Here is a 15,000-nt window from a genome sequence, read left to right as displayed (position 1 = left end):
TCAACCGTTGCGTATATTAGCTGCGACACATGAATCAAGATGCTATGACCGAAAACATTTGATTGACAGATGACCGTTGATATATGATTGGCCGAATTTAGGTGTTCAGGCTGACGTAGAACTAACTGGCCTGAAGAAGATAACGGAAAACCCCACAGATTAAGACAGGATTTTTTTTAAGTAGAAATGTTCTAAATTTTGGGACAATATGGTCTGATAAAGAGAAGATGCTTTACATGTTTAAAGGTACACTATGCAACCGTTGTTTATTTTCCAACGAGGCTCCACCCAGAGGGCGAAAGTAAAAGTGCACTGTCGTAAATATGCACAGCTGTTCTCCTGGTTTCTCCATCAAGCCAGGCGCGGTTGTTTTGAGCTTAGCAGACAGGCGAACGCAACGAATGACTAATGCTGCGTTCACACCGCAGCTGGCGCGACAGAAGCAGCGAGTTTACATGCAAAGTCAATGGTTGACGCGCGTCAAGGCGCAGCAAAAGGTCCCGCGGCGCGTTTTGAGCAGCAGGCGCAGCGCGTCTGAGCAGCTGAAGCAGCGCGTCAGGCGCGTTTAAGCATCTGACGCAGGGAGAGAGACACAGCGCTGATGATCACTCCTCTTAAACAGTTTATTGACGCCTAAATTAACTTAAAATGCAGAAATCTGCCGGCAGAATATGCAGTTTGGATTATTTAGATGAAAAACACCTACCAGCTGCCGTGGTGAACCGCGAGGAGGCGACCCGGCCACAGGCTGCTGATGAAGGGATCCCTACTGTCGGCGCACCGCTGGTATGTGGGGGTCTGAGCGGCTCCGACAGAAAAAATATTGAAGGCAGGATAATAATCTGAATGAACTGACGGCACTGATTACGTTTTCAGGTGTATTTTCTCACTTAAACACATATTAAAACTACTTTATTCCCACTGATCACAGCAAATATAGCTGCAAGGCAGAGAAAGGATAGTGAAGCTCCGCCCAACGCGCGTCAGACACACTTTTGCACCGCGCAGCCAGAGCAGCAAAGCTGCTTCAGCCGCGCGTCAGAACTAACTGGTACAAGCAGCAAAAATGAAGCAGCAGACGCGATTTTGCTGCTTTTGCTGCGTGAACGTAGCATAACTGCACAAAGATTGCCACTGTGCTAGCAACGAGAATGCTTTTAACTGGGGCGTGTAGCAGTTCTCGCTGTAAAGCAAGACTGACTCTCGCAAGACTTTTGAGCCTGTGGGTGCGGGTCGGTGCTCCTGCAATTGCAAGTGCAGTATTTCCCCCACAGACCACCAGGGCGGCTGAGAAAACCTTTGTTCAACCTGAAATGAATCATTTAATCATCCATAACGTTATGGAACACATTAATTAACTGAAAAATGTTGCATAGTGTGCCTTTAAGCCGGAATGAACTGACATTAAAATATGATTACTCTACGACTTTTATTTAAAACACTGATCATTTATTGAACAGTATGTAATAATTTCATATTTAAAGTAGTTTCAGAAGTTATAATTCTGAATTTGACCAGACTTCTTTAAAGGAAAATATGGCGGTGCCCTGGTCAGTTCTTCTTTTCCTGGTTTACTTGAATACTGTCTAAAGAATGTATATTATCGCCACCTAGTGGTGACTCAAACCTGATGCCTGCTATTTTTATTAGCTCCTATTTTGATAAACCACAAGTTACTTTAAACGCATTAGTGAAAAGGAATCTCCAGTGGGCTGAGTGAGATTTGTATCTATTTATTTTAGTTCTGGAACATTTTCAGCTAAATTTTAGGGTCAGTTTAAAGCAAAGAAAAAAAAAAAGAAAAATAGCTGATCTGAAATCCAAACAATTTTTTTTTGTCGTTATATATTTTGGAGTATAAACTGCGATCCCATGTGTTATTAGTGTGTTTTCTACTGTTGATTCAGCCGCTCTCAGCCTCTTCAGACGCAGTTTATTTTATTATCTGCTGATAAATTAGAAGATTTCACTGATTAGACCGGAAGTAAAAACAGGTTAGATGAGGAGAAAGTCTGAAGCCTGGGAGTTTGGGGAAAAATTCGGATGGAGAAAAAAAAGAGGTCTGAGAAAAGAGCGAAAATTGTGGGTAAAAAAACAAGAGAAAGTGGTTTTAGAGTGGGAGGAGAAGAGGGGGGGGGGGGGGGGGGGGGGGGGGGGCGGGACGCGCAGTTTGGGCTCCGGAGACTCGCAGGACGCAGCGGACTGTCCCGGCTGGTTCTCTGCATCCTGGAGGTGGAAAGAAGCTTCTCCCGCTGCCTGGAGATCAGAACCAGACAGTTCTGACAGAACCGAACAACTTTTGGATAAAACCAACCAGGGAGACCCTCCCCAGCCCATGTCCTGCCCCCGAGCTCAGAGCCGCGTATCTGAACCGACCTGCGCTTCATTTGAGCGGATGAAACGTTGAAGCCGAAGCTGCTTCACGCCGAGACCCAGTTCGGATACAGCAGGTGGGTTTATGCTGGATTTAACGCGTGGAATTAATATAGGAGAACATGGAGATGAACGGGATTAGGATTAAAATTATTTTAAACTTTAAATAAATAAATGTTTTAGGTTTTAAAAAAAAATGTTTTTTAGGGAAACATTCAGAAAATCATTTATTGGGTCAAAACGGAAACTCGACAAAGCGAGAAAAATCAAAGATTTTATTTTCTTTCCGTTTGAGATAATTTTACTAATAAAATAATGATTGAATTTAATTTGCTAATAATCGCAGCAGATTGCATGGATCTGTCCGAATAGGAAATCAATCTCCACAGCTAATGTCCTCTGAATGGGTCTTAAATAAAGGCGCACAGCGCGCGGGATCCTCAGTTAAAACCTGGAGAAAGAAGCAGAACCTCCTGGAAGATGTCAGTTTGAAGGACTGACACTTTATGGAAAGAAACATTTCAGTCATCTGTGACTTCTGGGAAAATACACATAGTTTAAAATCACAAAAATAAATAAAAATCTGATGGATTTTAAAGATGAAACCAAATCTCTGCTTCATTTGTGGGAAATTAATTTACTGCTTTATAAAATTGATGTAAAGCTTCAGTTTATGTTTGGAATTTGAACCTTTTCACTCACGCAGATTCTTATTAAAGAAAAGATGTTTTCTTAGAGGTGAGCAGATGTTTGCTGAGGGGTTCTGCTGGGCTCCTCTCCTCTGACCCCCCCTCTGTCCCTCTGACAGCCATGCTGAAGCCGGGAGACCCCAGCGGCTCGGCCTTCCTGAAGGTGGACCCTTCCTACCTGCAGCACTGGCAGCAGCTCTTCCCTCAGGCTCAGCTCAAGGCTCCTCTGCCCCCCCCACCTCCGCCCGCTGACCGCCTCTCCATCGTCGTGGACACCCTGCGCCCGTCCCGCCTGCACACCCACCTCCTGGCCTCCACGCACTGCACCCCCTCATCCTCTTCCTCCTCCACATCTTCCTCAGCGGCTCCTTCTTCTTCTTCTGCAGCGGCTGCTTCTCTGACTCCATCCTCCTCCATCTCCACCTCTGCGGGTTTCTCTCAGCTGCCCGTCCAGCAGCAGATCGCCCTCTTTGGGCAGGCGCTGGCTCCGGTGTGCTCCGGGCCTGCAGTGGCACCAGGAGGAGGAGGAGGACCGGGAGGAGCAGCGGACCTGGTGGTGGTGCTCCCCCCGGACAACCAGCAGGGTCACAACCCGGCGCCGGAGCTCCTCCATCAGGCTAAGGAGCAGAGCTGTGGGGGGGTCGGGGTGGTTTCATCCAGCGTGAAGAGCAGCGGGGAGGAGAGCGGGAGGCTGAAGCTGACATCCGAGGAGCTGGACTACTACCTGTACGGCCAGCAGAGGATGGAGATCATCCCGCTGAGCAACCATGCAGGGGAGCTCAGCAACCGTAGGTCCAACACACACACACACTGACAGGGGTGGTCTGCATGACACCCCCTCACTCTGTGACCTTTGACCTCTCCGGGGTCAGACCCTCAATGTCGCTTTGATCCGTTTTCTGTCAGAAAACCTTCAGCAGTTTTCAGGGAAGATTTAATTTGAGTTTTCCCCAAATTAGCCCTTTGAAGCCTGAACCAGGAAATAATTGACAGAAGAGTCTAATTTTCCAAAATTAGAACTTTGTGACAAATGAAATAACTATATGAATTTTGTGAAAACATTAAACTACACAATTTATTAGCATCCATTTCGATTTATTATGCATTTCTCTATCATCTTTTATATGTTTTCTTTTATATGTAAGTCAGGGTTTAAAGAACAAAAACATCACACTAATTCAGCGTCATTCACAGTTTTATTAATCAGATTTTATCTCTTTAAGATTTATAAAAAAAAAATTAATATTTATGCTTTAAAAAATATATTTAAAAGAATTATTGCTTCAGTTTTTTTAAACTATATTTTGATTAATAGCATCAGGATGTTTACTATCTGAAAGAAGTTAAAAAACGGACTAAACGGGAAACTTTCTCCCTTTTGCAAACATTAATTGCATCAAATGAGTTTAAACAGTAGCTGCAGGAGGAGTAGGTGTGAAGGGTCAGAGGTCAAAGGCCAGCAGAATCAGAAGCTGCTGAAGATTTTTTTAGTTTCTTCTTTCTTTTTCTTTATTTAAAGAGTAATTTGAGTTAAATTAATAAAATACATGTAATGGTTTCCTGGAGAGAACAAACAAAACAAATACTGTTTTTTAAAATCATTTTTACTTTAAAATAGTTTTTCTTATGGTATAAAATAGAATAAATAAAATAGAATAGAAGCTTTATTGTTGTTAATATTCAGGTAAAAAAAGCTTCAATCATCTTCAGACCTCCTTTGGATGCGCGCGCCCATGCATGAGCCTTCATTAATGCTTAAAACACACGCGCGCGCTGAATCCAACTCTCCTCCCCGCGCGCTCTTCCGCAGCGACCCGCGGCGGCGGCGGCGCACGTGGGGATCAATTTAAAGGCGCGTGTCAGACGGTCCCCTCGTGGGATCAGTTCAGGAAACATCTCCGTGGGTGTTCCGTGACCGGAGTTAATTTGGTTAAATAAAACTTTATTGTTTGAATTTTATTTTTCTTATTTTAGTTAATTTTTTATGTTTTCCTTTTTAATGAAGGCGCAAAGTTAAATAAACTGAATAAAGATGAAGTTTAATAAATATATTGATGAAGTTGATTAAACTCTGATTATTTATCCACCTAAACTCTGGTTCATGTCGGATTAAGTAGGACGTTTTTTATCCGTAAATTTATTAGAATAAATAAAATTTTATTATGTTTATATTCATATTTCATGTAAAATAGCTTCACATCAGATGCATCGAACCACAGTTTATTAAATTATTATTCACCATTATTATTCTCATTAATTAATCGATAACGTCACTGCTGAGCTCTCTGTGCCACAGCAGATTTAAAATAATAAATAAAAAATGTGATATTTGGGGTGTTTGTTGCATCAATTAAAAGTCTGACTGTGATCCTCGCGGAGCGGAAGTTGAGCCGCATCTCCGCGCGCGACGGTCGGTTAAATAAAAGAGGGAGAAAGTTAATCAGTAAAAAAAAAAAAACAGCTGCTAATAACAGTTTATAAACTCTGAGATGCTTTATTCCAGAGACTTTGTTTAAAACAAATCAGTTCTCATCCATCAGTTTTATTTACATTTAGGCTAATTAATAAAATAGTCAAAAGTGTAGAGTGATAAAGCAGATTAATTGAGCTTCAGGGAGGAAGTTCTGGAAGCTCTTCTAAGATCTCAGTCAGGTTTTTTTATTTTATAATTTTTTTTTTTTTTTAGGGGAAAAGATCAAAGAAAATGAACTCTGTAATTTAATGAGCAGCAACAGATGGAGCGGAGATGTTTCCCTCTGAAAATCCTTCAGATCATTGATTCTAATCCAGCCTAAAGAACCTCCGAACATCTTCAGATCACCTCCTCCTCCTCCTCCTCCTCCTCCTCCTCCTCCTCCTCCTCCTCCTCCTCCTCCTCCTCCTCCTCCTCCTCCTCCTCCTCCTCCTGTCCGCGGCCCTAAACGGCCCGCCGCCCCTCGCTGTTCATCCCGCGGTGATAAAACGGACCATCAGCAGTAATCTGAGTCAATACGCTCCGGCAGGCCCGATGAGGGATGGAGGGACAAGCAGGAATTAATTGCTGTATATAGTTTTGTGTTTGTGGAGGAGAGGGGGGGTAGAATTGGGGGAGGAGGAGGAGGAGGATCGATCCATCGGCCTGCCGGCCCGCTATTTATCATCCCAACACGCTGGATGGTGGAGGTGTTGGGGGGGGGGGGATAGAGTCACTCACATGTCACTGACCTCCAATAATAATAATAATAATAATAATAATAATAATAATAATTAATTACATAATAATAACATAATAATTAAGGTATATTGTTGGTGTTTTAATTCTAATTTTCTCACTGCTGTGATTAATTTATTTTAACCTTAATTTATTCAATTAAATAAGCAGAATTTATCTTTATTTGGATATTAATATTTTTTATTTTACTTCCAGAAAAATTTCAAATCTACAAAAAGAAGAAGTATATTTGGATAATATTAAAGTTTAATTCCTCCTCTCTGTCTAATGATAAAAGTTGCATCCAATCCAATATTGTATAATTATTGATTTATTTTATTATTATTTCATGGAAAATGTTTAGCAATTTAGAAATAAACTAAACATGAATAAAATGCAGAAGGAGAAGAACAAGTTTATTTGTTTATTTTAGATCCTCTGGAAACGTTTGGTTCAGTAAAGCTCTGACCTTCAGTGCCGCATTAGAAAAATAAATGTTTGCCAGAACAAAAACTATTTTTTTCTAATATATAAAAAAAAAAACCTTCTTCTGACCTGAGCAACTGGGTCAAACAATTTAAACATTCATTGTTCAATTTGTCATTAAAAGCTGAAATATTTCTATTTTTTGACATTTAAAACTTTTATATTTATTTTTTATTATTCTAATTGAATTATGAAAAACTCTGGAGGCCTAAAAAAAATAAACGGCTAAATAAATGCAGCACAAAAAAACCTGCTGATTCAACTTAAAAGGTTGAATTTCTTCACTTTATTGGAGGTTAATGGTTTATAAACAAAAATAAAAGATAAATCATAGAGAAAAGAAAAGTGTTTTCAGATTTTAAACATTTTATCAGGTTTTTCCTTTAAATTTTAACTGGAAATTGAACTTTAAATGTTTCATTTGAGACATAAGAAAGAAAAGCATAAAAAGAGAAAAACAATTTGGATTTAAATATGAAGGAAATGAAACAAACAGCTTTAGTTTCATTTAAGGACAGACGGGTTTGGATGAATCCCTGCTGGAACAGACCAGGTCCAGTCCGGTCCGGTCGGGTCCGGTCCGGATGGGTTCTATTGGGTGAACGATGAGGAGCAGAAAGCCTCTCATCAGTAAAAGATGTCTGAAATGTTTTTTAGGGAAACTGTCGGTCTGCTCCTAGTTTCTGTCGCTTCTACTCCAGTTTTTGGTTCTTTCTCTCATCCAAATCTTTTTTTTTCTGATCAGAAGAAAAGATCAACCAACAGCCACTCCTCAGACAGCGATCCATTATTAGGAGATCGCCGATGTCTCACTCTGAACAGTTTTCCTCATCTGATTTCTGCTTTTTATCTCATTCTGAGCTTAAAACCCAGATTTCATCTGATGCTGGAAAAGCTCAGCTGTGATTCCTTCCTATCATTTGAAGGGAGATTTTCTGCTCTTTGGTGCAAATTCTTTTTACTTGTCAATGTTTTCTAAATATAATGGTGCAACTTCTAAATGAAACGTGACTTAAACTTCATACAGGTCAGTGATGGGGAGCTGTGACGGAGCTGAGATACCTCCGACCGGCACCAGGGGGCATATGTGGGGCTTCACAGATGATAGGAAGGTGTCAGCAGGCAGTAGCAGGAGCCTCCGACAGTCAGGTTATGAGCAGAAATATCCAGAAACATAAACCATTCCAGTTATCTGTCAGACGCTCTGGTTACTGCCTGATAGCCCAGTAGTTCCTACTATCCCTCCCTGGTGGTTGTTATTGTGCAGGTGGATCTCCACCGGTTCAACCAAGTCGGGTCAAACAGAAAGTCGACGCTTTCTTTCCCGTCCATAGAAACTCATCTAGATCTGTTACTGAAACAGAGACGGAGCCAAAATGTGAAAGATTACAATAAAAACCTTCAGCTTCCCCCAAAAAACACAGAAAACACAAAAAAACATCATTGTTTTTTTTAGATGTAGAGCAGATTATAAATCATTTATCCTTTATTGTCCTCCAGTGGCGACATTAAAGTAAAAAAAGAAGGCGTGCAGAAAATGATCCAAACTAGAGAAGCACCCAGGAAGTGTAGACCTCCACCAAGCAGCACATTTCCCCCCAAATTCTGACATATTTATAAAACTCACACAAGATCTGCATAGTAACCAAATTAAAATAAGCGTTCCTTGACACGAGGCAAACCTCTGGTGAAACGTTTTCAATCAATCCTGCTAACAAACAACAACGTTCCATTTTTTTGTATTTTTGTTTTCAGTAAAATACCTCCAGGCGTTTTGAGTCCGATGCTGAGGCATCAATGCTCACTGCTGCCCCCTCTGGTTTAGTGTGGAACTGCTTGTTCTGCCGAATATCCCAATCTCAGAATGTTAGAGAAAGGGGGGTCGTTAGGGGGCAAGCCAAGCCAACAATTCCCCCTAACGACCCTCCTTTCAGAGGCATAGACCAGTATCAAGGATTGCAGGCTAACAAAGAACCCAAAACATCCCCGATCCTAAGGGACGGACCCGTTCATCGGGTTAAATCTGCAAGTTTTCTAAGCCAAAACAAGGCTTTGTTGTGTCACTCTATAAAGCTTTGAACTCAACGCTGTTTCTGACATTTGAATTGAAAAAGTTTCCTGGATGGGAAGAGAAACATCTTCAAAATTGGAAGCAAAGTCCAGTGGATTGATTTTTAACTTTTTGGGAAGGAATCAAATCTGATGTGAAGATAATGACGCTGCTGTCCAAGTCCTTTAGACTCGCTGACATGGTGTCATTATGACTGGGAGCAGGTCAGGCCTTTCCTCACACTGCTCCATTAATCACAGCATTAAAGCTCAGACTGACCATCCTCTGCTTCTAACCTTAAAGCCTTAAAGTCGTAGGGAAGTCATATTTAAATGTCAAATCATTCTGGCTTAAACATGTATATAAATATAATCTTTATCAGACCATATTGTCCCAAAAGTTAGAACATTTCTATTAAAAAAAAAAAATCTGTGGGTGTTTTTTCCGTTATCCTCTTCAGGCCAGTTAGTTCTACGTCAGCCTGAACACCTAAATTCGGCCAATCATATATCAACGGTCATCTGTCAATCAAATGTTTTCGGTCATAGCATCTTGATTCATGTGTCGCAGCTAATATACGCAACGGTTGAAATCAGAATCCTTTCCTTTCCCATTGAGTTGCGTCCCAGTGTTCACGGGGATGGACGTCTGTGTCTTCGGCAGGCGTAGAGCTAACAGAACTGGCAGCGTTGCGAGGCAAGGGCTCAAACATGGACGGCTGGAAGCCTTCTACACCAAACCAAGCTTCTGCCGCCCTGGCGTCCTCTTCCACAACATCTTCGTCCCCGCTTTCCTCCTCTAAATAAAAAATGGATGACGGAGGAGACTCATCCACGACCTCCGACACTAAACTCTCCTCCTCTTGCATGTTTCCGCTGTCCATAGCGTTCCTTGACAGCGTCGTTTCTAAGTCACCAATTTAGTGCTACTTGGTCCCAATGGAATTTCCCATTGGGAACCTGCTAGCACTAAGTTGCTAACTGGTTAGCAAGATGCTTTCCACAAATCAGCCACATTTAAACTTGCTTGCGAACCTTCCACCACAACAATCCCGCCCCCTTGATAATCGACCAATCACATTCACTTTATTCACTCGTGTAAAGTCGGGCACCACTCGGGAGAATTCGGAAATGCAACGATTGGAACAGCTGCTTCCCTACGACTTTAATGGCTTCTAGGTAAAAAAAGAACGACTAAGACTCTGGACTTCTGCTGCCTTTACTAAAAAAAATGCCAACCAGGATAATCTGATAATCTATATTTCTTTCATGTCAGAAAATGACCCAAAAATTCCAGTTGATATTTTCTGAGCATAACCGTCCGACAGTAGAAATAACAGAGAGTCCATTGGAACTAAAAGCTAAATCACTTTAATACGTTTTAATTAGAGGAGAGTCATTAAGATCCTGTCCAAATAAATCGAGTGAATTAGACTCTTTCTCTGCGACTGATCTGAGGTGGAGCAGAGTTCTGAGTTAAAGGACGTCCAGAACGTCAGTCTGGAAGAGATAGAGAGACATTCCAAGGATGGATCTTTGAGGAAAATTAGTTTTTAAATAATCAACTTTCAAAAGTTCACATTTAAAAAGGTTAGAGGGAAAAAAACATAATTGTCTATTTCGTTTTTTTATTCTTTAATATTTAGAAAATAATTTAAGATAATTTTTTTATTTTTAAGAGTGAGTTTTACTATTAGCACCCTTTTAAAATCCCGTTTTTCGTATTGCCGTCTGCACTCATCTGGGGGCGGAGCTTCCTCTGAGTGGGCGGGGCAAAGGCACACTTTGGGCTTTGATTTAGCAGTTTTAGAGAAGCATTTGAAACGTTTTCTAATAAATTCCAAACACTTTTATTCCAAACCGATAAACAGAGAGAGGAGGTCCGGTTCGGCTGCAGGCGTCGCCTCTGCAGAGAGAGTCTGAGGATTCAGGAACCAGAAAGGAGACGAAGCCGAGCTGCACTGTTAAACACATGGAGAAAGATCATAACTGAAATGCTTTATAGCTTTGCAGCAAAACCCAGCATTTCTCACAGATTCACTAAAACTAATGGACAGTTCTGTTTTTGACTCAATCTAAACTTTTAGTGATAAAAAAAATTGCAGCCTTTGACCTAGAATAAGCAGCTGCTCAGGTTCTGGTTCGAGGATCCTTATTATCCCCTAAAAGAAATAAATCCCACAGCAGCTGTTTAAAATAAAGGAAAACATAAAAACTTAAAACAAAAAACTTATTTAGCAGCAACAACCAAGAACCGGGTCTCTGAGCTTCGGTCCAACAGGAAACACCTCGTCTCTCCTTTCTCCAGTTGCTGCCATCGCAAACCAAGCTCTGCACCGGCGGCAAAACAACTGCAAAAAGAAATGCTCTAAAAGGAACTAAAATTGCCTTAAAATAAGGGTATTTTTGTAGATAAGTAAAACAGTCTGCTGATGAAGAAAGATTTATTGTCTTAGAATAAGAAAAGGAAATATTTCCATTACTCTAATTTAAACGCAGGGTATAATTATCTTATTTTAGAAGAGAAGACAATTCCTCCACTGGCAGATAATCAAATGAAGGAGAAAAACGCTAATTTCTTAAAAAGTTTAACTTATTTTTAGGTCCGTTTGGAGATCACCATCTCTGGACGTCCTGAGGCCTTCTTCATAAATCTGCTCTTTGTAATTAAATATCTTTTAATGTGAAGTCATTCTGAGGTCATGGGGTTTTTTATGCTCTCTTAGTATAAAAAAAAACAATGACTTTAACACGTTTCAGCTTTTAAAGCAGCTGGTTTGATAATTAGACCAATTCGGGGATTTTATCCACATTCCTTCCTAGTTCTACTTTTATTCAATTCTATTCAGTTTATTTCTATAGCTCCAATTTATATCACATCTCATTTTAGGTCACTTTCCAGGTCACCAGATCATCCAGTCAGATTGATTCAAAGTTTTCTATCTAAGGAAAACCAGCTGATTGCATCGACTCATTGACTCTTCAGCAATCCCTCACACTAAGCATGCTTGTAGCGACAGTGGAGAGGAAAAACTCCCTTTTAACAGGAAGAAACCTCCAGCAGAACCAGGCTCAGTGTGAGCGGCCATCTGCTGAGGCCCACTGGGGTTCAAGGAGACAGAAGCAGACATAGAAAAAGAAGCATAGATACAAAAGGCAACTGTCAACCAGCTCCACAGGCGGCCCCTTTCAGGAAACACACAGCCAGGCAGACGAGCTCCGAGCCAGCTCCCATGTCAGAGGATGAAGAGAGCACATCCAGTTAGTCACAGTCAGAGAAACAGGACTACACTGGAAAACAGGCCAAGCTCCAACATCTACAAACAAAGGTGTTAATGGCAGCAGCACAGCTGATATTTCTCTCCAGGATGGAGTCACAGCCAAACAGGAACAGACCAGATTAAGCTACTATGAGAAAAAGCAGAGAGAGCAGAACGTTAGAGATTGAACTAACAGATTCTGCAGAGTGGGAGAATAGAGATAGAATGAAGCAGAATGATGAAAAAGGGGTCCCTATGTCCTCCAGCAGTCTAAGCCTATAGCAGCATAACTATAGAGATAGCTCAGGATAACCTGAGCCACTCTAACTAGAAGCTTTATCAAAAAGGAAAGTTTTAAGCCTAGCCTTAAAAGTAGACAGGGTGTCTGCCTCACGGACTAAGTTAGGAACATAAGGAACAATCAGATCTCTGATATCAGATGGAGCTTGGCCATTTAAGGCTTTATATGTGAGAAGGAGGATTTTAGATTCTATTCTGGATGAAGCCAAAGAAGAGAAGCTATAACTGTAATATAAGTCTTTTAAACACATTCTCATTAGCTTTTTGTAACGAATTAATCAAATGCACAAATTATAAAAAGCCAGTTAATGTGAAGGTTTTCAGTTGTGTGGGAATTTTTAAGGTTTAGTCTCCAAGTTGATGAATTTTCGGTGAATCCCAGATTTCTCTCCGTAAATAAAATAAACTTTTTTTTCTCCCCCTCTTTGATTAGAAGAAGTAAATGTTTCCCATTTACTCAGGCATAACCCAGTGCTGCACTTTCTGCTTAATAAATGACTTTAATGGGATTTAATTAACTTCTATCCATCATGGCGTAAAAGCAGCTGCCAGTCTAACAAAAGGAAAAGGTTTTAATTTTGGGAAAGTTAGAAAAAAACAAACATTCACATCCTGTTTCTCTCGGCCTGTGTGGGAGTTTTCTGTCCAGATAATCATCTCTCATTATATTGCTACAGTCAATTAGCATCCATTACTGTCAGACTGCATCTGGGAGCAAATGTTGACACTCTCTAACTCCAGGCAATGTGCTGCCCGCTACATTAGCGTAGAAAAACACCACCAGGACTTTTTCCCCCTCATTTGGACTTTATTGTGGAAACAGGATCCTTTTTTTCATCGGCTTCAGTTTTTCACAAAGTAGGGAACAAAATGATTTGTGTGCAGCGTTAAAAAAAAAAGGTCCTAAAGCCGATCTGACAGATCTGCCGCTCAACTGTAACGTTAAAATTAAGCGGGGGGGGGGATAAACAGAAGAAAATCCTGTTTCTTTAAGGTGAAAGTGAGAAAACCTCCGATTTTTCCGTAATTTTTCTGTTTTCCAGGCCAAGGACCCCCAAACTGATGGAGCGGGGCCCCTAATTATATATATTCTATCAAACTGGTCCTATAGTCGCTCTATTGCAGATGGAGTAATGTAACTAAAGTAATCCCTCCCTGGGATTATTAAAGTATTTCTGATACCTGGTTGATGGGACAGGTGTTGTAAATTAAATTAAACTTGAAAGAGCGCCTGTGAGTTGCTGAATTGCTCATGGGCGGTTCTAGACAGGGGCCAACGGGGGCCAGTGCCCCTGCAGATCATGTCCTGGCCCCTGTAGTGAAGCCATAATACTCAAAGAAGCTCTAATGCTGATCTGCACTGGAACAGACATGGTTACTGATTGGTCCTTTGGATCTATTTAATTTTTTTTCTTTACAGATTCTGTTACTAATTATAAAAAAAAAGGGCTGATAGCTTCAGTGGTGCTGAGATAGGATCCCAGTTTTCATCTGCTAAATGTTTTTTTCAAAACAAATTGCTCTAATTTTTACGTCTGAATTTAACAGTTTTTCTTCAGATTTAGAGAAAACGGTAATTTTAACTTAAATTAAGTCAAAGATATGTAAAAATGTCTAAATTATGAATGTATATTGACCTAATAAGAAATAGAATTTGAATTAAACCTAAATGGATAGAAATTTCACTTCATGCAGCTCTCTTAATAAATTAGAATCCCTTGCCCTGTTTTTTTATTTCATGCTTTTCTGGGCCCCCTCCTGGCCCCCTGGTACATTTGGTCTAGAACCGTCACTGGCATTGATGACTGAAAGACATCTTCTGCCTCCATTTATCTGTTTACTACAGTCTGTTGAATTCATGTTAATGTGGATTTAAAGACATTTCAATTAGTGGAAAAAATTGCATTAAAAAAAGTCTAATCAACCAAAACTTTCGGGACCCCCATGCAGTACCTTGTGGACCCCCTAGGGGTCACGGACGCGCTGTTGAACGTCCTGAAAGTTGTGTTTCTCTGCAGGTTGTGACATGTGTGCGGATAACAGGAACGGAGAGTGTCCCATGCACGGCCCGCTTCACTCTCTGCGCCGTTTGGTTGGAACCAGCAGCACGGCGGCGCCTGTTCCTCTACCGGACGTCCCTGATTGGCTGAGGGATCTGCCCAGAGAGGCCCCCCCCCCCCCCCCCCCCCCCCCCCCCCCCCCCCCCCCTCCACATCCACCTATCATGTTAGAGAAACCCTGTTTAACCTTTGGCCCAATTATAAACTTGTGCCCTATTTGTTGGTACTCACTGATACCGATACCATTCTAGTGCTGGATCACCCGATACTGGTATTTTAGCTACAGTGCAGTGCTGCTAGTGGTCAACAGGGGGCACTAAAGTGGCTCAAAGTGACACAGTTTTGCTTTAAGATAGTATGGAAAGAAAGCTGTTCCAATTTTTTGAAAGCAAAAAGTACATTTTAGAAATAGAAATTTAAAGAAAATGTTTCTTTGTAAAATAAAAATAGTAATTTTTCATATGTTTGCAAAAGTTTTTTTGTGGATTTTCATGAAGAAACAATTGTTCATCAACATTTTAAACTGAGTCATTTTTATTGGTCTGCAAACAGATCCATGGAAATAAGTCTTCATTCTACACTTCTGAAGAAGC

General features: G+C 40.9%; 1 protein-coding gene across 2 annotated transcripts in view; it reads left to right on the top strand.

Moving 5' to 3' along the window:
• The first annotated feature begins 2,187 nt into the window (after positions 1-2,187).
• Positions 2,188-15,000, top strand: part of prdm6 (PR domain containing 6) — a 147,442-nt gene continuing 134,629 nt past the window's right edge. For both annotated transcript variants that reach the window (XM_038287108.1, XM_038287109.1), the window contains exons 1-3: positions 2,188-2,450; positions 3,182-3,850; positions 14,366-14,514. In XM_038287108.1, coding sequence (XP_038143036.1) covers positions 3,184-3,850; positions 14,366-14,514 — 816 coding nt within the window. In that variant the 5' untranslated portion in view covers positions 2,188-2,450; positions 3,182-3,183. The remainder of the gene's footprint in view (positions 2,451-3,181; positions 3,851-14,365; positions 14,515-15,000) is intronic.

Source organism: Cyprinodon tularosa, unplaced genomic scaffold (genome assembly GCF_016077235.1).
Source record: "Cyprinodon tularosa strain WSP-4 unplaced genomic scaffold, ASM1607723v1 ctg235, whole genome shotgun sequence".
NCBI lineage: Eukaryota > Metazoa > Chordata > Actinopteri > Cyprinodontiformes > Cyprinodontidae > Cyprinodon > Cyprinodon tularosa.
Note: the sequence above shows the minus strand (reverse complement) of the source record. Positions and strands in the feature narration are given on the sequence as shown.